We start from the raw sequence: 25652 nt of genomic DNA on the forward strand, positions 1-25652 counted from the left end.
TTTGCTTACCACATAACTGAGGTCCAGAGCTGTTAAGTGACTAAACTAAGAAGGAGTAGATCCCAAACCATTTTTTTTCTTTTTGCAAGTCAGCTTATTTTTAGTTAATGATAGAAATTTGCAATTCAAACCCTGGAGAAGTTGAGAAAGGAAAGTTGACTTATTTGAGGTTGAATAGCAATTTTTCAGCAGACTTGGTATCTGAGCTCAGGTCTCCTGATTTTCTTTCCACTGTATTGTCTGACTGAGCTTGCACCTATTTAAAAAGATTTTCGTGTGTGGGTGTGTGTGGGTGTGTGTGTGTGGGTGGCAGGGGGTGGAATTACTAACTTAAAAGTGTGAAAACCCATACTTCCAGGAAAAGGGAGTTCTATAGGGTGGCTATAGGGTTTTGTTTTTATAGGGTGGCTAGGAGCCCTGGCGGCACAGTGGTTAAGTGCTGACTGCTAACCAAAAGGTCGCCGTGGGAGAAAGATGTGGCAGTCTCTTCTATAAAGATTACAGCCTTACATCCCACTTTGAAGAGTGGCTTCTGGGGTCTTAAACGCTAGCAAGCAGCCATCTAAGATGCATCAATTGATCTCAATCCACTTGGATCAAGGGAGAATGAAGAACACCAAGGACACAAGGCGATTATAAGCTTAAGAGACAGAAAGGGCCACATGAACCAGAGACTGCATCATCCTGAGACCAGAAGAACTAAATGGTGCCTGGCTACAACCGATGACTGCCCTGACAGGGAACAGAACAGAGAACCCCTGAGGGAGCAGGAGAGCAGTGGGATGCAGACCCCAAATTCTCATAAGACCGGACTTAATGGTCTGACTGAGACTAGAAGGACCCCGGTGGTCATGGCCCCCAGACCTTCTGTTGGCCCAGGACAGGAATCATTCTGGAAGCCAACTCTTCAGGCACCTATTGGACTGGACAATGGGTTGGAGAGGGATGCTGGTGTGGAGTGAGCTTCTTGGATCAGGTGGACACTTGAGACTATGTTGGCATCTCCTGCCTGGAGGGGAGATGAGAGGGTGGAGGGGGTTAGAAGCTGGGGACATGAACACAAAAAGAGAGAGTGGATGGAGATTGTGGGCTGCCTTATTAGGGGGAGAGTAACTGGGAGTGTGTACAAGGTGTATATGGGTCTTGTGTGGGAGACTGACTTGATTTGTAAACTTTCACTTAAAGCACAATAAAAATTACATAAAAAAAAGATTACAGCCTTAGAAACCCTATGGGGTAGTTTTACTCTGTCCTATAGGGTCGTTATGAGTTAGAATCGACTGGATTCTGTTGAATTTCTGTCCTAGTCATTGGGTTTGGTGGCTTTACAGGGTAGCTGAGCCAGCATCACTCCGTGGCAATGGGTGCGGTAAAGCGAAGGTGTTCACGCCCACTTTCCCATGACTCCAAGTCCCAGGCTACCCCGCGGCGCGCGTTGCTCTTCGGGAAGTGTCCCGTGAGTCTGCGCGAGAGGCAGAATCGCCGCGCGGAGGGTAATCCGTGTGCGGCTGGCCTGGGAGGTGGTGGCTCTTCTCTCCAGTTCTAGCCTCTCGGCCGCCCTGCGGGGCCCGCCGCCGCCCCCGCCGCCGCCATGCCCATGAAGGGCCGCTTCCCCATTCGCCGCACCCTGCAATACCTGGGCCAGGGCGACGTGATATTCAAGGAGTCGGTGAAGGTCATGACGGTGAATTACAACACGCAAGGGAAGCTGGGCGAGGGCGCCAGGTTAGTCCGAGCAGGCGAGGGTCCTTCCTGCCCCGCCCGCGGACCTCGCAAACTGTAAAGTGATCATTGTCATAACCTGTGGGTAACGTCGCTTCCGGTTATTGAGACAAGGAGCTGCGCTGGGCCCCCGCGTATCCTGGGCATGGCAGCCTGAGGTTGGAGCTGTTACTACCCCCGTTTTACAGATGAGGACACTGAGGAGTAGCTGCTCCAGGTCCCACGGCGAGAGAAGGAGGGCAGCGGCCCGGCCGGAGCCATGGCCTCGGGGTGGGTTGGCGGCGGAGCTCTGCCTTGACTTGCAGTAGTGACTGCAGTGAGGGCTGGAAGGACAAGAGTCCCCTCCCTCCTGCCCCATTCTCCTTCCTCCAGGGTGGGCACGCGCTGTAGTGAGAGAGGTTAGAGAGAGGCCACCGCCTCCTTACCGGTGCCCGGCCGGTGAGTGATGAGGAGAGTCGGGCTCAGATCGCCTCTTTGAGGAGGCGCGAGCAGCAGAATCAGGACAGAGCCCAGCCACGAGCGACAGCTGTCCATCTGCTGGCTTTAGGCGAGTTGGGCCTTCTCAGTGTCTTCTGCCAAACGGGGATGAATCCTGTTCCCAGGTCTGATAGGAGGATGAAGTGAGAGAAGCAACAGCTGCTAACGTTTACTGAGTCCTTGTTACATGTCTGCATGTTTCATCTGGTCTTTACAGAAACCCCAGTATTATCCCCACTGTAGGCACGAGGAAGGGAGGTACAGAGAGGTCAAATAACTTGCTTGTCCAGAGTACCAGGGCTAGTGGTGAATGGTAAGCTGGCGTTGTGTAACTCCGAGTGTGTGAAAGTGCTTTCTCTTTTGTAAGATTTACCGCTGTTATAATTAAGCGATTAATTATGTGTCAGCTGTGTGGCAGCAGACTTCCCCAGTAGACCCTAAGCTCTTCAGTCTGGAGCAGAGTAGCAGCTCATTAATGGAAGTTCCCAAGTGAAAAGTTCAAATTGAGCTTTGAGGCCACAGGAGCGCTTTTGGCTCTTCAGGTGTGAAGTAAAGATGGATTGAGTGCCTCTTAAATGCTAGGCCTCGTGCCGTGTGCTGTGAATTCAACAGTGACTAAGAAAAACGTCCTGTTGTTGAGAACCTTTGGGAATGGGTGGGATTGTGGAGGCCTGGCAAGTCCAAAATCTGTAGGTTAGGCTGCAGGCCTGGGTCCCAAGATCTGTAGGTCAGGCGAGGGGAGGAGTTCAGAGTCTAGAGAGTATGTGGTCAGAATGAGGCAGGGAGGGCAACTCTCTGTGGAGGGTGGTCCCCAGTGCTGAGGGATCCTGATTGCAGGGCTGTTCAGGATAGTCAGAAGCTACCTCCTAGCCATTAGGTCTCCCCAGATGCACAGGAGAATGTGGACCTGCTTCCATGGGATCAGCTGGGATGAGGGCTTCCTGGAAGACTTGGGCTTGGGGTGAATGGGCCCACATACTCCTCCATAACCCACTGTGCATCTGTGCAAACCAGGGGTCCCAAAGGCAGAGGCCAGGCAGCTCACGAAAAGGAGGAGGCAGCTGGATGGGCCTGTGGTTAACTGGAAAGCACGTGCCCTGTCTGCAGGGGTGTTCGCTGCCCAGCTACATTTTACCAATGTGGGCTCCATGTTAGCAGAATTTCTGATTTATTAAGAAGCCAGAAATCCAGATGCTTATGTAAATCTCCTGATTTTTAAATAGTTGGGTTTTAAGAAGTGGTGCCAAGTCCCAATACCTAGGTGGATTATAATTGAGTGACCTCAGGCAGTTTAAAAGGAGCCTTGGTTGCTCAACAGTTAAACACTCAGCTGCTAACTGAAAGGTTGGCGGTTCAAACCCACCAGCGGCTCTGCAGAAGAAAGACCCGGCCACCTGCCTGTGTGAAGACTACAGCCTAGGAAACCCTATGGGGCAGTTCTCTGTCACTTGGGGTTGCTTTGAGTCAGAATCAACTGGACAGTGCCCAACTACAACAACACGGCAGTTTACTTAACTTTTCTGATCTCATTTTCCTTAGTGGTAAAGCCCCATCTTCCACGGTTGTTGCGAGGATTGGAGTGCAAAGTGTGTGGCATATACAGCAGGTGCTCAACAAGAGATACCTTATCATTGTTAACTTTCCTTTCATGCTTCAACAAGAACTATTTTAAAATCCCTGTTGAATTTCTGTCCTAGCCGTTAAGTACTATTGAGTTCATTCTGACTCATAGCGACCCCCATGTGATGTAGTAGGACTACCCCATAGGGTTTCCTGGGCTGTAGTCTTTATGGGAGCAGGCTGCCAGGTCCTTCTTCTGAGGAGCCACTGGGCGGGTTAGCATCCAGGTGCTTAACTGTTAAACCACCAGGGCTCCTTCCTAGTCGTTGTAGGTGTGGGAAATGCCTGCATGGGTATGCCCTAGTTCATTTTTAGAAAGTTCTGTGATGATAGGATAGTCTGCTGTGGGGGTGGGGTTTGAGCAGAGGCATCCTAAGCCCAGGATTGTAAATTTAGCTTCTGAGTTTACAGTCCTGCAAGTTATCAAGTTGTACAGGCTAACAAGGACAAGCGACAGTACCCTACCTCTGCTTCCATCCCTAGAGGCAACAACTGTCACTTCTAACGCTTTAATTAGAGTTTTACCTCCCTGTAGTTAAGTGGGCCCTGATGGAGCAGTGGTTAAAGTGCTCCGCTGCTAACCAAAAGGTCTTCAGTTCGAATCCACCAGGCTGCTCCATGAGAGAAAGATGTGGCAATCTGCTTCCATAAAGATTTACAGTCTTGGAAACCCTATTCTGCCTCGTAGGGTTGCTGCGAGTCTGAACCGACTAGACAGCAATGGGTTATAGTTAAATAACATACTTAATTTTTCAGTTTTAGGCATCTCTATTGACTTGTCAGTATGGAAGATGATTTAGGTCTCATTCCCCACTGTTGCCACCTCTGCCCCAAACACATGCATACCATCTGACTCCCTATCCTCCCTACAGAGTTATTTCAGAATTTTGGATAGTACGATATTCCGTGTTTAAATTAATATGACTTTGTAAATACTACACACAGTTGAGCTGGATAGAATACTGTGATTATTTTTCTTTTTGGAAATCTTTTGTTTTCCCTGGAGTTAATAATTGCCACTGTTTTTGTTTTGTTTCAACTTTGGATTCTGCCCCAGTTGTGGAAGTCTTCCCAGACAGTTAAATAATCAGGTTTTCTATTGGTTCTATGAATTTCATCATGTTCTTGAAAAAATCTTAAAACAAGCTTCATGGCTGTCTTCTTGGCTCTCCCCTCACCCATTATCCTAGGTATTCCGTCACCTCAGTCTTTCTTTGGACCGCATGTCTTCCACTTTCTTGGTTTACTGTCTTGAAGCACATCTGCCAGAGTGTCCTGAGAAAGCATGTGTATGTCTGAGTTCAGTAACACATCTGAAGATGGCTAGCTACCCTTCCTTCACACAGAGCTGGGAATTATTTTCCCTCAGAATCCTGAAGGCATTGCTCCATTATGTTTTAATTTCCAGTGTTGCTTTTGAGAAGTCTTATGCCATTCTGATTCCTGACCCTTAGGGTGCCACACCTGTTCACTACCCCTGCTTTGGAAGCTTGTGAATCTTCTCTTTGTCCCCAGTATTCTGAAACTTCCTGTGATGTGCCTTCTGCCTTCATGTTCTGGCCATTCTGCAGGCCCCTTTTAGTGCTCTTCGGTTTGGAGAAAAATTCCTTAATTATTTTGATGATTTATCCCTCTCTGGTTTTTTTTCCCCCTTTTTTTGATACCTCTTTCTGGAACTCCTCCTTCTTTGAATATTGGATCTCTTTGATCTTTAAATCTTAATTTCTAAAATTCTTTCCTGTCCTTGAATTGTTTCTTTTTAAATGGCATCCAGATGTTGTTTCATGATTGCAGAATCTGCTCTTATCATTTTGAGGATATTAACGGCATTGTTGTTAGGTGTCATCAAGTTGGTTCCGACTCATAGTGACCCTGTGCACAACAGAACAAAACATTGCCCAGTCATGTGCCATCTGCACAATTGTTGTCATACTTGAGCCCACTGTTGTAGCCACTGTGTCAGCCCGTCTTGTTGAGGGTCTTCCTCTTTTTTGCTGACCCTCCACCATACCAAGCATGATGTCCTTCTCCAGGGACTGATCCCTCCTGACAACACGTCCACGGGATGGGAGACGCAGTCTCGCCATCGTTGCTTCCGAGGATGTACTTCTGGCTGTACTCCTTCCGAGACAGATTTGTTCGTGCTTTTGGCAGTCCATGATATATTCCATATTCTGCGCCAACACCACAACTCAAAGGCGTCAACTCTCCTTCGGTCTTCCTTATTCATTGTCCAGCTTTCACATGCATATGATGTGATTGAAAATACCGTGGCTTGGGTCAGGTGCACCTTAGTCTTCAAGGTGACATCTTTGCTCTTCAATACTTTGAAGAGGTTTTTCGCAGCAGATTTGCCCAATGCAATATGTCTCGTGATTTCTTGACTGCTGCTTCCATGGGTGTTGATTGTAGATCCAAGTAAAGTGAAATCCTTGACAACTTCAAGTGATTTCTAAAAAGCTAGTTTTATAAAGTTACACATACAGTCAAGCAAATGCATATATACATACGTGCACACACATGGGTGGATGGGTGGGTGAGTGGACAGGTGGAAAATCTCTTCCCTTTTCCTCTAAACCCTCTGCCCCAAGCCTCATTAGAGGCAACCTCTCCTAAGTTGTTTTAAGTTCTTTGTATTTTCTTTCAGAAATTTTCTATACTTATATAAGCATCTCTGTGTGAGTGTGTGCGGTGCAGTGAATTTCTGAACGTGGCCCTTTTAGCAATTCATAGTCTGTGACTCCCACAGAATGATTGGGTGGGACTCTACAAATCAGGTACATGGAATCATTGCAGGGGGGCGTGCAAATAAGGTGTATGGAACCTTAATGAGGGAATTGGTCAGTTTTGCCACCTGCTAGGCTTAAAAGCCAATCCCAGGGCAGAGAGGAGACCTCACTACCATCAAGAAAGAAGAGCCAGGAGTGGCCATGTCCTTTGGACCCGGGGTCCCAGCATTCCTAGACTCTGGAGACAAACAGAGAGCTGTAACACTGAAGAAGGCGTGAGATAGCAAGAAGCAGCAGCAGCAGAACCAGGGAACTGATGCAACATGGCGTGATGGGCTTCCTGGCCCACTGAACGGAGGCAGCTACAGTGGTGTGCCAACCCAGAGCACGAGAGCTGAGTGCCCCTGGGCAAGAGAGTCGCAGGTGGAGTCGGTTCCCTCCAAGCACTTGTTGGCAGAGCTAGGCTCACTGACCCACGGAGTGAGAGAGCTGAGCGCCTTCAGGCAGAAGGTTTGCTGGCACAGTGGGGTGCCTCCAGGCACTTATCGAGCAGGGCAGAGGCCAGGCCAGGGACCTGGAGAGAGAAGTCTGTCTTGATCCTGATCCCGAATTGTAACCTGTTAATTCCCTAATAAACCCTGTGAGTATGGTCTGTGAGTTCTGTGTGGCCATTGCAACAAATTATTGAGCCCAGTGCAGAAGTAGAGAGTGGTCTGGGTGGGATGGCTGGTGTCAAAATTGGGAAAAAGATCGGGGCGGGGGGTGGAAGTATGTTGACCTCTATAGGGATAAGCCTCGGGCTGATGGTGATTCTGCTCCCTCTCCACCTTGTAAAGTTAGATGAGGAGGTCTGATGATGCTGTCGCGCCACTTTCACTGTGTGTGTGTGCGCGCGTGCGTGCGCACATGCAGAGACATCTGGCCTCTAATTTCATGAGCAAGAAGATAACAGCCCAAGCCTGATTCCTCTGAGGCAGGGGTCAGACATGGCTCCTTTCTCCGCCATCTTCACCAGTTCGGACACCAGCTGTCCCTCCCACGGCACCGTTTACTTCTCTGCTGGGTTTCATAATTCATTGCGAAAGCCACACAGAACTCGCAGACAATATTCACTGTTATGGGGCTTATTAGGGAAGTAACAGGTTGTGGGAAACCCTGGTGGTGTAGTGGTTAAGTGCTACGGCTGCTAACCAAGTCCACCAGGCGCTCCTTGGAAACTCTACGGGGCAGTTCTGCTCTGTCCTATAGGGTCGCTATGAGTTGGAATCGACTCGATGGCACTGGGTTTGGTTTGGTTAACAGGTTGTGGTTCAGGTTCAGGAACACTCAGGATACAGCTCTTCCATCAGGATGGCCTCTTTTCAGCTGTGCCCATAGGCTCGCCTCTCTCTGGCCCCTCAGCCTCTGTCCTGCTCAAACAAGTGTTACAAAACTCTTTTTAGCTCTGCCAATAAGTGCCCGGAGGCACCCCACCCCGCCAGTAAGCTCAGTAAGCTGAGCACGCCGAAGGTGCTCAGCTCTAGCTCTGTGGGTCAGCAAACCTAGCTCCACCAAGTGGTTAGAGATACCCTACTCCTTCCACCAGCAAGCCTCCTGCCCAAAGCACTCAGCTTTCTTGTTCCGTGGGCCGGGAACCACACTGCGACGTTTCCTGCTGGTCCCTTCTGCCGCTGTTTCTCTGCCACTGCTTTTTGCCATCATCAGTGCTACAGCTCTCTCTCTCTCTCCCTCTCCTGGTTGCAGGAGCTTCTCAGCACAGGGATCCCAGGTCCAAAGGACATTCTTCTTGCCAGTGGTGGGATCCTCTCCTTCCCACTTCTGGGAAGGCTCATTTTAAGCCTAGCAGGATGGCAAAACTGACCAATCCCCTTGTTGTTGTTAGGTGCCATCGAGTCCATTCCAACTCACGGTGACCCTGTGTACAACAGAATGAAACCCTCCTCCGTCTTGTGAAATCTTCAGTATCGTTGTTATGCTTCAGCCCGTTGTTGTAGCCACTTTGTCAGTCCATCTTGTTGAGAGTCTTCGTCTTTTCCACTGACCTACTTTACCAAGCATGATGTCCTTCTCCAGGGACTGGTCCCTTCTGATAACATGTCCAAAGTATGTGAGACAAAAAGTCCCCATCTGAGGAGCATGCTGGCTGGGCCGTCCCGTTGGTGGGCCACATTATCTTATTTGCATAGTCCCACCCAGTCACTTGGGTGAGAGTTACAAGACCATGGCCAGAAAGGCCACACAAAAGTGATCCATCATACCACAGTGTACACTCAACATATGTGTTATATACATGTGGACCTATTGGGTTTATATTTTTATTCTAGTTGAATCAGAAGATTTATTAATTATTATTAATAACACCCTGCTGTTACTCATCCTTACGAAGTGCCGCTTGTGTGAGCAGTAGCCCCACTGCTTACCTGCCATTTGAAGTGTGAGCCCCAGGCAGTTTGGACTTGGGGGTGCCTCACTGAAACTATCATTTATTCTCTCTGTCCAGTGTGTCCCCTGGACCTTTCTCAGATCTCACGTTCAGCTGCTGGGAGAATCAGGGCTTGCTGCTTTGGGGGAGCTCCTGCAGGACTCTCCACAGTGAGTTTCATATGTCAGAGAGGCTTACTTTAAGTCATGTCATTCTAAGTGCGTCCTCAAAATCAGGTGAAAATCCTTTCAGCTGTTCGCATATCTTCATTTTTGTATCTTAAAAAACCCCATACAGATGAGTATATACTGCGTGCATATTTTGGCCCTTGCTTTTTTCACTCAGCGTGTCTGGAAGACCATTCCTTGTCAGCTCTTTATAGGTCTGCCTCCTCCTTTTGATCAGCTATGTGATAATAAACCTGCTGCTGTTGAGTTGATTCCAACTCATGGAGCCCCCATGTGTTACAGACTAGAACTGCCCCATGGGGTGTTCTTGGCTGTCATCTTCATGAAGGAACCCTGGTGGTGTAGTGGTTAAGAGCTTGTCTGCTAACCAAAAGGCCAGCAGTTCAAATCTACCAGCTGCTCCTTGGACACCCTAGGGCGCAGTTCTGCTTTGTCCTGTAGGATTGCTGTGAGTTGGAATCAACTTGACGGCAACAGGTTCTTAAAAAAATCTTTGTGGAAGCAGATCGCCAAGCCTTCTGTGGTGCTGCTGGGTGGGTTTGAACTGCCAGCCTTTCGGTTAGTAGTCAAACACAAACTGTTTATGCCACCCAAGGATCTTATATAATAGTAACAACGAAAAAAAGCCAAACCCGTTGCCATCAAGTGGATTCTAACTCATAGCGATGCTATAGGACAGAGTAGACCTGCCTCTTAGGGTTTCTGAAGTTGTAAATCCTATGGAAGCAGAATGCCACATCTTTCTCCTGCAGAGTGGCTGCTGGTTTTGAACTGCCGACCTTTTGGTTAGCTGAGCACTTAACCCACTGCGCCACCAGGGCTCCTGTCACATAATAATAAAACTTTTTTTTTTAATAATTTTTATTGTGCTTTAAGTGAAAGTTTACAAATCAAGCCAGTTTCTCACACAAAAACCCATATACACCTTGCTGCACACTTGTACTAGGTGGTCTTTTAAGTCCTTTGTATACATTAACCCATTTAATTATATATTAATTTATTTAACTGTTCCCTGTAGTACACATACTATTATCACCTTTTTTTTTTTACAGGTGGCATAAACGTTGAGCCACAGAAAAGTGCCTTGCCCTGGGTCTGCCAGCCAGGCAGTGGCAGAGCCGGGCTTCGCAGCCATGCAGTCTGGTTCCAAGACTGCTGCTGTCCCCTATACCTTTCTCACCATTCCCTGGGCTGGTGTTCTGGTCAGGTTGCCAGCAGAAAACAGACAGCATGTTTAAATTAGGATAATTTGTGCATCGCTTAGTTAAGGGACAATTTGCAAAGGTATGAGCAAGGAAGGGGAAAAGAAACCACAAGTGATGGACCAAGACTGTAGGTCTAGGCCTGAGGAAATGAGGAGAGAGAGTGGTTGTTGGGACCTAGAGGCTGGAGCTGCCAGGGCTAAGACATAGCCAGGGATCGAGCCAGGGAAGGAAATGCCTTGACTTCACCTCCCTCCTTCCAGTCTCGTGCCAGTGCTCCCCATGGGCCAAACCCCTTACAAAGCCAGAGGGCAGGGAAGCCCCAGATGTCATCTGGTTACCATCAGGACACAGAAGAGGTGGGGAGGGGACCGGGAGGGGCAGACGGAAGGATCCAGACATGGTTGTATGATAACTTATTTAATCAGTCCCATATCGGTGGGCATTTAAGCTGTTCCTCTTTCCCGTTGTATTACAGATAATGTTGCAGTAAACCTCAACTGTGGCTTTGCGTTCAAGTGGGAGCCTCTCTAAGACCAGAAGTGAAGTTGTTGAGGCAAGATCTGTGCTTTTCAAAAGGACAAATGCTGTATGATCTCACTTACCTGCAATAGGCAAAACCATAAAAACCACAGTTTATTAGTGGTTACCAGGAGTGGGAGGGAGGGGGAAACGGGGAGTCGTTGCCTAGGGGACGCTGGGTTTCTGTTCATGGCAGTGGAAAAAGTGGAGACAGATAGCAGTGATAGTTGTACAACACGATGAACGTAGTTCACATCACAGACTTGTACACTGAAAAATGGTTAAGGCCGCAAATTTTGTGTATATATTTTTACTACCATAAAACAATAATAATAAAAAAAAAGATCTGTGCTTTTAAAATTTTGCTAGCTCCAAATTGACCTCCAAAGGGGTTAAATGAATTTATATTCTTTTGTTTGTTTGTTTTTCTTTTTTTTAGTTTTTCTTATGCTTTAAGTGAAAATCTACAAATCAAGTCAGTCTGTCATACAAAAATTTACATACACCTTGCTGTATACTCCTAGTTGCTCTCCCCCTAATGAGACAGCACACCCCTTCTCTCCACCCTCTATTTTCATGTTTCATGTCCATTCAGCCAGCTTCTGACCCCCTCTGCCCTCTCATCTCCCCTCCAGACAGGAGCTGCCCACCTAGTCTCATGTGTCTACTTGATCCAAGAAGCTCACTCTTCATCAGTATCATTTTCTATCCTACAGTCCAGTCCAATCCCTGTCTGAAGAGTTGGCTCTGGGAATGGTTCCTGTCTTGAGCTGACAGAAGGTCTGGGGACCATGACCTCCGGGGTCCCTCTAGCCTCAGTAAGACTATTACATCTGGTTTTTTTTTTTATGAGAATTTGAGGTCTGCATCCCACTTCTCTCCTGCTCTCTCAGGGGTTCTCTGTTGTGTTCCCTGTCAGGGCAGTCATCAGCTGTAGCCGGGCACCATCTAGCTCTGGTCACAGGCTGATGTACCCTCTGGTAAATGTGGCCCTTTCTGTGTCTTGGGCTCATAATTACCTTGTGTCTATGGTGTTCTTCATTCTCCTTTGCTCCAGGTGGGTTGAGACCAATTGATGCATCTTAGATGGCTGCTTGCTAGCGTTTAAGACCCCAGATGCCAGTCTCCAAAGTGGGATGCAGAAGGCTTTCTTAATAGATTTTATTATGCCAGTTGACTTAGATGTCCCCCAAAACCATGACCCCCAAACCCCCACCCCTGCTATGCTAGTCTTCGAAGCATTCAGTTTATTCAGGAAACTTATTTGCTTTTGGTTTAGTCCAGTTGTGCTGACCTCCCCTGTATTGTGTGTTGTCTTTCTCTTCACCTAAAATAGTTGTTGTCTACTAATTAGTGAATACCCCCTCCCTCCCTTCCTCCCCACTCTCATAACTTCAAAGAATATTTTCTTCTCTGTTCAAACTACTTCTCGAGTTCTTATAATAGTGGTCTCATACAATATTTGTCCTTTTGCAACTGAGTAATTTCACTCAGCATGCCTTCCAGATTCCTCTGTGTTGTGAAATGTTTCACGGATTCATCATTGTTCTTTATTGATGCATAGTATTCCATTGTGTGACTATATCATCATTTATCCATTCATCTGTTGATGGGTACCTTGGTTGCATCCATCTTTTTGCTGTTGTAAACAGTGCTGCAGTGAACATGGGTGTGCATATATCTGTTCGTGTAAAGGCTCTTATTTCTCTAGGATATATTCCAAGGAGCAGGATTGCTGGATTGTATGGTAGTTCTATTTCTTAGCTTTTTAAGGAAGCGCCAAATCGATTTCCAAAGTGGTTGTACCATTTTACATTCCCACTAGGAGTGTGTAAGTGCTCCAACATTGATTATTTTGTGTTTTTTGGATTAATGCCAGCCTTGTTGGAGTGAGATGGAATCTCATTGTAGTTTTGATTTGCATTTTTCTAATGGCTAGTGATTGTGAACATTTCCTCATGTATCGGTTAGCTACCTGAATGTCTTCTTTGGTGAAGTGCCTGTTCATATCTTTTGCCAATTTTTTAATTGGGTTGTCTTTTTGTAGTTATCATGTAGATTTTAGAGATCAGGCACTGATCGGAAATGTCATAGCTAAAAGCTTTTTCCCAGTCTGTAGGTAGTCTTTGTACTCTTTTGGTGAAGTCTTTGGATGAGCATAGGTGTTTGATTTTTAGGAGCTCCCAGTTACCTAGTTTCTCTTCTGGTGTTTGTGCATTGTTAGTAGTGTTTTATATACTGTTTATGCCATGTATTAGGGCTCCTAGCATTGTCCCTGTTTTTTCTTCCGTGATCTTTTTCGATTTGGATTTTATATTTAGATCTTTGATCGATTTTGTGCATGGCGTGAGCTCTGGGTCTTGTTTCATTTTTTTGCAGATGGATATCCAGTTATGCCAGCACCATTTGTTAAAGAAACTGTCTTTTCCCCATTTAACTGACTTTGGGCCTTTGTCAAATATCAGCTGCTCATACGTGGATGGATTTATGTCTGGATTCTCAATCCTGTTCCATGGGTCTATGTGCCTGTTGTTGTACCAGTACCAGGCTGTTTTGGCTACTGTCGCAGTATAATAGGTTCTGAAATCAGGTAGAGTGAGGCCTCCCACTTTGTTCTACTTTTTCAGTAATGCTTTACTTATCCAGGGCCTCTTTCCCTTCCATATGAAGTTGGTGATTTGTTTCTCCATCTCATTAAAAATGTCGTTGGAATTTGGATTGGAATTGCATTGTATCTATAGATTGCTTTTGGTAGAATAAAAATTTCTACAATGTTAAGTCTTCCTATCCATGAGCAAGGTATGTTTTTCCACTTATGTAGGTCTTTTTTGGTTTCTTTCAGTAGTGTCTTGTAGTTTTCTTTGTATAGGTCTTTTACATCTCTGGTAAGATTTATTCCTAAGCATTTTATCTTCTTGGGGGCTACTGTAAATGGTATTGATTTGGTGATTTTCTCTTGGATGTTCTTTTTGTTGGTGTAGAGGAATACAACTGATTTTCGTATGTTCATTTTGTAACCTGATACTCTGCTGAGCTCTACTATTACTTTCAGTAGTTTTGTTGCGGATTGTTCAGGATTTTCTGTGTATAAGATCATGTCATCTGCAAATAGAGATACTTTTACTTCTTCCTTACCAATCTGGATGCCCTTTATTTCTTTATCTAGCCTAATTGCTGTGGCTAGGACTTCCAGCACAATGCTGAGTAAGATTGGTGATAAAGGGCATCCTTGTCTGGTTCCCAATCTTAAGGGGAATGCCTTCAGACTCTCTCCATTTAGGATGATGTTGGCTGTTGGCCTTGTATAGATGCCCTTTATTATGTTGAGGAATTTTCCTTCTATTCCTATTTGCTGAGAGTTCTTATCATGAATGAGTGTTGAGCTTTGTCAAATGCCTTTTCTGCATCAATTAATAAGATCATGTAGTTCTTGTCTTATTTATATGATGTGGATAGATTACATTAATTGTGTTTCTATTGTTGAACCATCCCTGCATACCTGGTACGAATCCCACTTGGTCATGGTGAATTATTTTTTTGATATGTTGTATTCTATTGGCTAGAATTTTGTTGAGGATTTTTGCATCTACATTCATGAGGGATATAGGTCTGTAATTTTCCTTTTTTGTGGTGTCTTTACCTGGTTTTGGTATCAGGGATATGCTGGCTTCATAGAATGAGTTTGGGAGTATTCCATCCTTTTCTATGCTCTGAAGTACCTTTAGGAGTAGTGGTGTTAACTCTTCTCTGACCGTTTGTTAGAACTCTGCAATGAAGCAGTCTGGGCCAGGGCTTTTTTTTTTGTTGGGAGTTTTAAAATTACCTTTTCAATCTCTTCTTTTGTTATGGGTCTATTTAGTTCTACCTCTGTTTGTGTTAGTTTAGGTAGATAGTGTGTTTCTAGGAATTCATCCATTTCTTCTGGGTTTTCAGATTTGTTTGAGTATAGTTTTTCGTAGTAATCTGATATGATTCTTTTAATTTCAGTTGGGTCTGTTGTCATATCGCCCATCTCATTTCTTATTCGGGTTATTTGCTTCCTCTCCTGTTTTTGTCAGTTTGGCCAGTGGTTTATCAATTTTGTTAATTTTTTCAAAGAACCAGCTTTTGGTCATGTTAACTCTTTCAGTTATTTTTCTGTTGTCTACTTCACTTAATTCTGCTCTAATTTTTATTATGTGGTTTCTTCTGGTGCCTGAGTGTTTCTTTTTGTTGCTGTCTTTCTATTTGTTGAGGCTGTAGGGATAATTCTTTGATTTTGGCCTTTTCTTCTTTTTGTATATGTGCATTTATTGATATAAATTGACCTCTGAGCACTGCTTTCGCTGTGTCTCAGAGGTTCTGATAGGAAGTGTTTTCCTTCTCTTTGGATTCTATGAGTTTTTTTTATTCCATCCTTAATGTCTTCTATAATCCAGTCTTTTTTGAGCAGGGTATTGTTCTGTTTTCAAGTGTTTGATTTCTTTTCCCTGCTTTTTCTGATTTCTACTTTTATTGCCTTATGGTTAGAGAAGATGCTTTGTCATATTTCTGTGTTTTGGATTCTGCTAAGGCTTGGTTTATGACCTAATATGTAGTCTATTCTAGAGAATGTTCCATGTGTGCTAGAAAAGAAAATATACTTTGCTGCTGTTGGGTGGAGTGTTCTGTATATGTCTATGAGGTCAGGTTGGTTGATTGTGGCATTTAGATCTTCCCTGTCTTTATTGAGCATCTTTCTGCATGTTCTGTCCTTCAGAGAAGGTGGTGTATTGAAGTCTGCTACTATAGTTGTGGAGCTGTCTATCTCACTTTTCAATGTTGTTAAGAGTTTATGTATCTTACAGCCCTGTCACTGGGTGCATAAATATTTAATATGGTTATATCCTCCTGCTATATGTCCCTTTAATCATTATAATAGTGTCCTTCCTTATTCTTTGTGGTAGATTTAACTTTAAAGTCTATTTTGTCAGAAATAAATACTGCCACTCCTGCTCTTTTTTGATTGTTGTTTGCTTGATATATTTTTTTTCTATCCTAAGTCTAAGGTGTGTCTCTTGTAGGCTGCATATAGACTAATAGTGTTTTTTTTTTTTTTAACCCATTCTGCCACTCTGTCTCTTTATTGCTGCATTTAGCCCATTTATATTCAGCGTAATTATGGATAGGTGTGAGTTTAGCGCTGTCATTTTGATGTCTTTTTTTGTGTGTTGTGGATAGTTTCTTTTTCCCACTTAATTTTCTGTGCTGAGTAGTTTGTGTTTGTATATTGTCTTTTCCTCTTATTTGTTGTGTTGATTTTGTTCCTGCTGAGTCTTTATTTTTTCCTTGTATTTTATTTTGATGAGTAGTGTTGTTAGTCTCCTTTGTGGTTACCTTAATGTTTACCCCTATTTTTCTAAGTTTAAACCTAACTTTTATTTCTTTATATCACCTTGTTTTCCTCTCTATATGAAAGACCTGTGATAACATTTCTTAGTCCCTCTTTATTGTTTTAATGTTGTCTTCTTAGACATAATTACATTGCTGTTTCCCTGTTTTGAGAGTTTTTTTTATCTTGATTTATTTTTGTGATTTCCCTATCTGGGTTGACATCTGGTTGCTGTCCTGTGTTCTAGTCTTGGGTTGATATCTGCTATTACTGATTTTCTAACCAGAGAGCTCCCCTTAGTATTTCTTGTAGCTTTTATGAATTCCCTTAACTTCTGTTTATCTGGAAATGCCCTAATTTTGCCTTCATATTTGAGAGATAGTGTTGCTGGATATATGTTCTTGGCTGGCAGTTTTTTTCCTCTGATGCTTTATATAAGTCATCTCATTGCCTTTTTGCCTGCATGGTTTCTGCCAAGTAATCCGAGCTTATTGACTCTCCTTTGTAGGTGACTTTTTGTTTATTCTCAGCTGCTCTTAAAATTCTCTTTATCTTTGGTTTTGGCAAGTTTATGTCTTGGTGACTTTCTTTTGTGATCTACTTTAAGTGGAGTTTGATGAGCATCTTGGGTAGATATCTTCTCATATTTCAGGATATCAGGGAAGTTTTCTGCCAACAAATCTTCAACAATTCTCTCTGTATTTTCTGTTATCCTTCCCTTTTCTGGTATTCCAATCGCTTGTAGGTTATTTCTCTTGATAGAGTCCCACATGATTCTTAGGGTTTCTTCATTTTTTAAAATTCTTTTATCCAATTTTTCTTTGAATATATTGGTGCTAAGTGTTTTATCTTCAGCTTCACTAATTCTGCCTTCCACTTGCTCAATTCTGCTCCTCTGACTTTGTTTTGAGTTGTCTAATTCTGTAATATCATTATTAATCTTCTGAATTTCTGATTGCTGTCTCTCTATGGGTTCTTGCAGCTTATTAAATTTTTCATTATGTTCTTGAATAACCTTTTTAATTTCTTCAACTGCTATATCTGTGTGTTCCTCAGGTTGTTCTGCGTATTGCCTGATCTCCTTCCTGGTGCCTTGAAGAGTTCTGTATATTAATCTTTTGTATTCTGCATCCGGTAATACCAGGAAGGCACCTTCATTCAGAGATCCCTTGACAGTTTGTTTGGAGAGCTTGTTGAAGCGATCATGGTCTGTTTCCTTCTGTGATTTGATATTGACTCTTGTCTCCACGCCATTTATAAGTTATTCTATTAGTTTATTTTATGTTTGCTTACTGCACCCTCGCTTCTTGCTTTGTTTCATTTTGATATTCCCAGATGGGTTGCTTGAGTGAGCTAGCTTGATTATTTTCACCTTTGAAGCCCTAACATCCTATCACCAGATGGCTAGAGCTGTTACCAGGCATGTGAGCCTAAGAGTCCATTCACTTTTGTTGTATGGATTCAGCTCAGGTGTCCAGGTAGTTGATCATCACGTGTGTGTTACAGGCTCTCCTACAGTCTTAGAGGGGCAGGGGTGATTGGTGTAGGTACTGGTATCTGGTTGCAGCAGGGGTCATGCTCTGAACAAGGCAGGGGGCTGACAACCGTCCCCCATGTATCTGTGAGAAAAGCACGTCCCTGTTCCCTAGAGTGCACCGGTGGGTGGGTTCTACAGACGGACCATGCACACCATATGGTTGTAAGGACTGGGAGGTACCAGTTATCCTTGGACCCCTGCTGTGGGTGACTATGTGACGTGGGTGGAACCACTAGTCCTTAGGCCCCTGATGTGGGTAGGTGAGGACCCTGTTTAATAAGCAAAGCAGTGTCAAACATCAAACACCAGCCTGTTCACCACACAGCTGAAACAGTTGCAGTCTGCCAATAAGGGCCTATTCACCTGAAATAGGCCCACACAGGTCCATACAGGGAGGAAAGGTATTCAAAGTCCCCGGACCGTTTATGCCTGAACAGGAGCTGCTTCTATCCTGAGCTTCCCAGCTTTGTGGAACTGGCAGGTTATCTTTTCCTCCAGTTGTGAATTCATTCCTTCTCCAAGGGCGGGATCATGACTCAGGGCACTCAGCAGGGTCTATCTCAGGCCCAGGGAAACCGACAGCCACTGAAGCCGACTTGGGGGCTGAGGGTGTGGTAAAATATATGTAAGTAGTTAGCTTTTGCTGAGAGTGCCGTTCTTCTCTGGTTCCGGAGGTGTGAGTAGGCTGTGCGGCTGCGTGTCTCTCCCTGAGGAAACTGTCCAGAACTGCTACCACCAGCCCCGCCGCAGTCGCTCTAGGGAATTGTGCCTGAGGGTTCGCAGAGATTAGGTCTGGCAACTCCTCTCCGCTTTTGAACCATCTCTACCTCCCCTGCCACTGAGTCCATTTTCTAACTTTGCCTTTGATGTTCAGGGCTCCTAGTTTGTCCATAAATATAATCGTTTCACTTGCTTTTTTGTGTCTTTGTTGTAAGAGGGATCACAGGAAGCGTCTGACTACGCCACCATCTTGGCCCCGCCTCCTGAATTTATATTCTGAAGCAAGTGTTTCCCCACTTCTGTTAACTTTTTTTTTTTCTTTTTATCTTTAGCAGTTTAAGGAAACCTTGGTGGCGTAGTGGTTAAGTGCTATGACTGCTAACCAAAGGGTCGGCAGTTCGAATCCGCCAGGCGTTCCTTGGAAGCTCTATGGGGTAGTTCTGCTCTGTCCCGTGGGGTTGCTATGAGTCAGAATAGACTCGACGGCACTGGGTTTGGTTTGGTTAGCAGTTTAATAGGTGAGAAGGAATCATTATTTTCACTTGCTTGACTTTAAAAACCAAAACCCAACCCGTCGCCATTGAGTCAATTCTAACTCATAGTGACCCTATAAGACAGAGTAGAGCTGCCCCCTAGGGTTTTCAAGGGGTCGTTGATGGATTTGAACTGCCGACGTTTTGGTTAGCAGCCAAGCTTTTAACCACTGCACCACCAGGGCTCCAGCTTGACTTTAGTGGGAGTATATTGAGAATCTCTTCATGTATTATAGGCCATTTGGATTTTTTTTCTGTGAACTGCCTATTAGTGGCCTTTTCCTTTTTTTTTGTTGTTAAGTTGTATTAATGATGTGTAAGCCTATAAGGAAATTAACCCTTTGTTTTATGTTCTGTAAACATTTTGTTTGGTTTGGCAAATGTTGATTTTGGCTTTGCTAAATTTTGCCACTCAGTGGTTTTAATGTAGTCAAATTTATCTCTGTTTTAAAACTATTAAGTTTAAAGGGTTTCCCTACTCCTGTATTGTAAAAATATCCCCTCATGCTTATTTTTATGGCTTCATTTCTCCAGTTGGGGTATAACCTAGGTACATTTAAGTGCACGGCTGTGAGTGTGCAGCAGGATAAACTTCCCCATGAAGATACCAGTGTAACCACCACCCACGTCAAGGTGTAGGACTTCACGCAGGTTCACTTTTATGTTTGTACTTTTGCCTTGGTGGGTTTTTGGTTAGTGTCCAGTGCGAGATAGGGATACTAGTTTCTCTTCCTTCAAATGACCAACCAGGGGTCCCAACACCATTCCGAGAATACACTCATGGGTTCCGTAAAGCTGTTTTCCTCCGCCGTTTAGGGGTCAGGGACTTCTTTGAGAATGTGATGAAAGCCCTGGACCTTCTCCCCAGAAAAACACGTATGCTCAAAGTTTTAGGTTACAAACACTGTCTCACAGGTTTTATTTCTTCCCTTTGCAGGAAATTTGTGTTTTTCAACGTACCTCAGATCCAGTATAGAAACCCTTGGGTGCAGATCATGATGTTTAAGAACATGACACCGTCCCCGTTCCTGCGGTTCTATTTAGGTGGGTGAGTGGGGCCCTGCCAGTGGTCAGGGGCTGTCTGAGACACTGATTGGAGACATGCCTGGAGAGACAATTTCCCTCCTCCCCTCCGTCCTTCCTAGGAGCTTTTATACTCCTTCCCTGATTGCCCATCTCCTTTGGCTTCTCCAGCCCGTTCACGCAATGGCCGCTGACGTGTAGACTCATGTTCCTGCCTCCCTCTCCAGCCTTGTCTCTTACCTCTGCCTCATACCCCACATGCTAGGTTTCCCACATTTCGTTGCCACACCAAGCTGCGATGCCTTTGCTCATGCTGGTCTCTTTGCCTGGAATGCCCTTCCTACCTCTCTTTGCTTATTACTATTATTTTTTAAATCCTTTAAGACTCAGCATGGGCAGCATTTCTTTTGGAAGCCTTCCCTGAACCCTTAGATTGGCCCTCCCTGTGCCCCCAAAGAACCCCTTGTAGTGCTGACCATGAACAGCCCGTGTGTCTGTGTGTGTTCTCGCTGGGCCGTGCTCTTATGTGGTCCTGCCTGTGTATGTATGAGGTGCTAAGTGAAAGCTGGTTCACTTAAACTAGGCTCAGTGCCAGATAGAAGACCCAGTGTCTTGGCCCAGCTCTCCACTAAATCGTTTTGACTATGCGCAGTTAATTTTCCCATTTCTCTATTTCTCAAATGGAGGCAAAACATTTGCCTAACACAATTTTGAGAATCAGATGAAGCATAGATTGGGAAATGTTTCAGGGAATAAAATGATGTGTGTTTGCATTCATTCAGCAAATATTTATCACATGTCTGCTAGGAAGTGGGCCCTATTGTAGGTACTTCAGGTATCAGGGAGCCAAACAGAAAAAGGCTTCTGCCTTTGTAGAGATGATATTCCAGCAGAGGAGACACAGGGAGAACCTTAACAAGATGGTGTTTTGGAAGGTAAGTGCTATTAAAAAAAAAAAAAAGGAAAAATAGAGCAAGAAAAGGGAAATGAAGAGAATGGTGGTACCATGCCGATTTTTTGTGTAGGTATGCGTCTTGTTGGCTTTTTAAAAAAATTAAATTTATCGAGGTACAGTTTACATACAATAAAATGCACAGATCTTAAGCGTACAGCTTGGTGAGTTCTGACAGTTGAACACACCTGTGTAAACTGCTTTCCCAATAAAGATACAGAACATTTCATTCACTCCAGAACGTTCCCTAGTGCTACTTTCTGGTTAATTCCCCATCCTCCCAAAGGCAACCACTGTTAGGATTTCTTTCACCGTAGATGAGTTTTGTTGGCTTTATGATTTCAAAAATAGAATCTCACAGTGTGAATGTATCTGGCTTCTTTTACGCTTCATCATGTTTTTAAGATGGATCTGTGTTACTGCATATATCGGTAGTTTATTCTTTTTATTGCATTCTGTGAGTATATTAAAAAATAAACCCAGTGCTGTCATATTATAGCTTAATCCATTCACCTGTTGACCAGCATTTGGGTTTTTGTTAGATGCTAAGATAGAAGGATGAGATTAGCTAGAGATAATACCTTGAAAGATTGAGAGGAGAGAAAGCAGGGGTGGGTGAGCATGGTGTGCAGACGCAGTGAAGGTCTGAGCCCTGTGAGAGAAGAGGGAGAAGGAAGGAGCTCCAGCTAGGAGAAGCCTCTGTGGTGGTTAGTGCAGCTCTAAGAAAGTCTCGGCTAGTTTCATGAATAAAAATTGTCATCAGTTCAATCCCCAAAATGTGGAGATTGATCCAGTCCCCCGTTTCCCACTTCTCAAGTCATTTCTGACTCTCTCTCTCTCTGACCATAACCAGTCAGAGCTAGGGCAGATCCCCAAGTTAAAAGGAAACCATCCTTTACGCTGCCAAATAGGCAGACACCAGCTGTCAGTTTGGGAGTCCACATGACACCTTACTCTTCTGATCTGCTGGCCACAGATTCAGAGGTTTCCCCACTTACCCCTTCAGAATGCCAGCCACAAGGTTAGGGACCTCCCTTGGGTTCCCTCATTTTGACCTGCTGGCTCCCCCTTACTCATTTGGGTTCAATAATTTGTTGGAACGGCTCACAGAAAGTGCTGTATTTAACTATTATAGATTTAGCATAGCAAAAGGATACAAGTCAGAATCGTCACAGGTAAGACTCTCGTAGATGAGGTCTGGGAGGGTTCTCAACGCAGAGCTTCCATGTCCCGAAGAGGGGGCATCATGTTCCCTTCACCATCCACATAGCTCTCTTGAGCCTCCCTATTCAAGGCTTTTATCAGCCAGTGCAGTTAGTTGACATGGGCCTACCAGGTGAGTCTTTTCTGATCTGGCCAGCCCCCACTTGTTAGCACAAATCCTCAGGTGTGATTGAGGTTCCAGATAAAGTCACCTCAGTTACTCCCAGGGTTAGTTTACAGGGAACCAAAGACAAAGGCCAAAATTGCTTTCCATTACCACATACCTGCCCAACAGGAAGCTCCAGCTGTGTTGATCAGAAATGGGCAGGTCCTGGACCCTGTTACACATGAGGTAGCTAGGAGACAGAGGCGACTTGGTGGCACCTGACAACAATGATGCTGAGTGTCTTTTCATATGCTTATTATTAGCCATTGTATTTATTTTGGGGTAAAGTGTCTATTTAGTTTTCCAGTTTTTTGGTTAGATTGTCTTCTTAGTGGAAGCGTTCTTTATATATTCTGGATACAAGTTCTTTATCAAATATCTGAATTATGAATGTTTTCTCCCAATCTGTGGTTTATAGTGTCTTCTAAAGTGTAAAAGCTTTGAATTTTAAGTTGTTTCTCAATTTTTTTTTTTTATGGACTATGCTTTTGATGTCATATCTAAAAAATTTTGCCCAAGGTCATGAAGATTTTCTCCTATGCCTTCTTCCAAGTTTTATAGTTTTAGCTCTTATATTTAGGACTCTGATCCATCTGAGTTAATTTTTATTTATTTTGTGAGGTAAAGGTCTAAATTCATTTATTTGCATGTGGAGATCCCAGTTGTCCCGGCACGGTTTGTTGAAAAGACTGTCGTTTCCCCGTTGAGTTGGTACTTAATGTCAAAAATCACCTGATTGCTCTTATGTGGGTGTGCTCGCTATGAGTAGGAATTGACTTTGACAGCAGCGGGTTTGGTTTTGGTTTGTTTTATGGCAGTACCACACCATCTTGAATACTGTAACTTGGTGGTATCTTGAAATTGGAGGGTTAACATTCTTCCATTTTCTTGTTTTTCAAAAATTGTTCTAGCTACTCTGGGTTCTTTGCATTTCTGCGTGAATTTTCGGATCATCTTGTTAGCTTCTGCAAAAACACTTGGTGGGATTTTGATAGGGATTGGATTGAATCTGTGGATTTCTTCGGGGAGAATTGCCATCTTAACAGCTTATTATCCATGAATGTGGAATTTTAATTAAAAATGTATGCTTTTGCACATAGGTAAAGTTCCTGTCTGCTGATGTCTGAAGAAATGGGAAAATGAGGGGGTAGCGTATGGGCTATGTTATCAAGTATATTTATTTTATTGTTAAAATGTTTCTGCAACTCAAAGCAAATCCCAAATCCCAACCTTTTGAGGCTGAGTGTGCTGCCAAGTCTCAGCTTTTCTCCTCACTAAGTTTCTTGTTTCCAGATACTGGGGAGCAGGTCCTGGTGGATGTGGAGACCAAAAGCAATAAGGAGATCATGCAGCACATCAAAAAAATCCTGGGGAAGAGCAAGTGAGTTGCTGGGGTTGACCTGGACGGGGGCAGATGTCTTAGCCCAGAGTTTGAGAGAAAGGGGTGTGCTGGGAGGGGCCTGGAGAATATAGAGGCACCGAGGTTCAGAGCGTGGGCTGCAGCATCAGTTCAGGTCTAGCTGTGCTGTTCACCAGATACGTGAGTCAGGTCATTGCACCTGTACAAGCTTCAGCGCCCTCAGAAATGCAGCTAACACACTTACCCTCTCTGTGCTGCTGAGACATCTCTCCTTGGGCCTTTCAGCTTGGCGCTGGCAGATGTCTAACCTCTGGGTCCCCTGAGGCACGTCCCTTTTCTTTCCATGAGTGAAAGGAGACGAGAGGAGGGAGGGAACCTAAGAACTCTTCTTTGAGAGGCCACATGAGGCATTTCCAGAGCTCCGAATCTGTGATTGTGCCTCCCAGTCAGAGATGTGGGCCCCACCCAAGAGTGGATCTGAATGTTGACACCACTGCTGTGATGTGCCTGGTCCTATGGTTCTGGGTGGGAGTACAACATCTGGGATGTGTGTCCCACGGTGACCATACCCCCTGGGGCCTCTGACATTGCTCTCCTGCAGGGGTCCTTCCTGCCAAGCCCTCCTCCCTCCTTAGAGGCCAGTGGACTTGGGGAGGGAGCAGCAGTTACAAGGCAAATGAGACCCAGGTCTCCCTGGCTTGTGGGGGGTTTGCTGAGGTCCTCCTTTTCCTCACATTGGTGCTCAGGTTTTGTTGTTGTCTGTGCTCTGTGGCAGGGAAACCCTCGAGAAAGAGGAGGAAGAGAAAAGGCAGCTCTCTCACCCTGCCCATTTTGGCCCCCGGAAGTATTGCCTGCGGGAGTGCATCTGTGAAGTGGAGGGGCAGGTGCCCTGCCCAGCGCTGGTGCCATTACCCAAGGAGATGAGGGGGAAGTACAAAGCAACTCTGAAAGCCAGTGCCCAGGACTGAGGCCTTGGCTTCTGGGGCTGGGGGGATCGGGCCTGACTGTGGGGTTTTCCTTGGCCACAGGAAGCCCCTGATCCTGTCTGTCCCCAGAAAGACTCTGAAAATCTGTTTATGATAAACGGGTCTCTTTTACACACCTGTGAAAAAGAACCTTGGGGAAGGGGGAGGAGGAACTGCAGCTGAGCTGCTAAATGAATACCCCTGTCCCTTTGTGCCAATAAAATGCTTCATCTAGCAGTGGGGCGTGCTACCTGGTCTTCGAGGCAAAGGATGAAGGCCTGCATGAGGACAGGGTATTTGGGAGCTAGGCTGTATAGCTAGTAGCTTTTAGACACCCATGTCTCGATCCCTCTACCTTCTCCTGCCTTCTTTGGCCTCATGTCTTGTTTCAGACCCTGCTCTGGAAAACTGAGAGCAGGGGGGGTGAGTCTGGCAGAGCCCTGTCTGTGGCTGGCAGTGTGGGCACTCCTCCATTCAGACCTTTTGGGCATTTTTCAGAAATCTAAAGGCAGCCCTTTGTGCAGTGCTCACCCTCCAAGTCGAAGCTGTAAAAGCTGTCAAATGAGAGGGCAGAGGACATAAGTTCTGAGATGTCAGGAGCACATTTTATACTGGTAGCAGGTATCCTTACAGGGTGAGCTAGCTGCTTGGAGGCCTGGCTCTGTGCTTCAGTCCACTGCTCCAGAAACATCTGTGTGCACCCTTTCATCCACAGGGAGTTCCCCGCTAGGGTGCAGAGATAGCCCTGCTAGAGTTTTCCACTACAGGTATTTCCAAGTTCCAGGGGACCAGAAAGGGCCAAGTCACCCTCAGATGAGGCTACGATTAGAGGAAGTGTTGTGGACACTGAGTCCCAGGAGGCTTTCCTCGCCACTTATACCCAGGCTCAGAAGAGAGCATCTTGGGGCCTCTGCATGTCAGGGAGTAAAAGTATTACAATTAGGAGAAATGATGAGTGAGA

General features: G+C 45.0%; 1 protein-coding gene across 1 annotated transcript; it reads left to right on the forward strand.

The window, feature by feature from the left end:
- The first annotated feature begins 1468 nt into the window (after window positions 1-1468).
- On the forward strand, window positions 1469-25577 carry MRPS25 (mitochondrial ribosomal protein S25). Its single transcript, XM_049863012.1, has 4 exons — window positions 1469-1725; window positions 19960-20066; window positions 23660-23747; window positions 24502-25577. Exons 1-4 carry the CDS (start codon window positions 1592-1594, stop codon window positions 24692-24694), a joined length of 522 nt encoding a protein of 173 aa, XP_049718969.1. The 5' UTR covers window positions 1469-1591; the 3' UTR covers window positions 24695-25577.
- The last annotated feature ends 75 nt before the right edge of the window (window positions 25578-25652 follow it).

The sequence above is a fragment of the Elephas maximus genome, chromosome 20, assembly GCF_024166365.1.
Source record: "Elephas maximus indicus isolate mEleMax1 chromosome 20, mEleMax1 primary haplotype, whole genome shotgun sequence".
In the NCBI taxonomy this organism is placed as follows: Eukaryota; Metazoa; Chordata; class Mammalia; order Proboscidea; family Elephantidae; genus Elephas; species Elephas maximus.

What these genes read in the sequence shown, in the direction of transcription:
- MRPS25 (XM_049863012.1), top strand. Translation starts at nt 1,592, where the DNA reads ATGCCCATGAAGGGCCGCTTCCCCATTCGCCGCACCCTGCAATACCTG. An exon ending in AAGCTGGGCGAGGGCGCCAG is followed by an intron (nt 1,726 to 19,959) that starts GTTAGTCCGAGC and finishes TTCCCTTTGCAG; the next exon opens with GAAATTTGTGTTTTTCAACG. An exon ending in AAAATCCTGGGGAAGAGCAA is followed by an intron (nt 23,748 to 24,501) that starts GTGAGTTGCTGG and finishes GCTCTGTGGCAG; the next exon opens with GGAAACCCTCGAGAAAGAGG.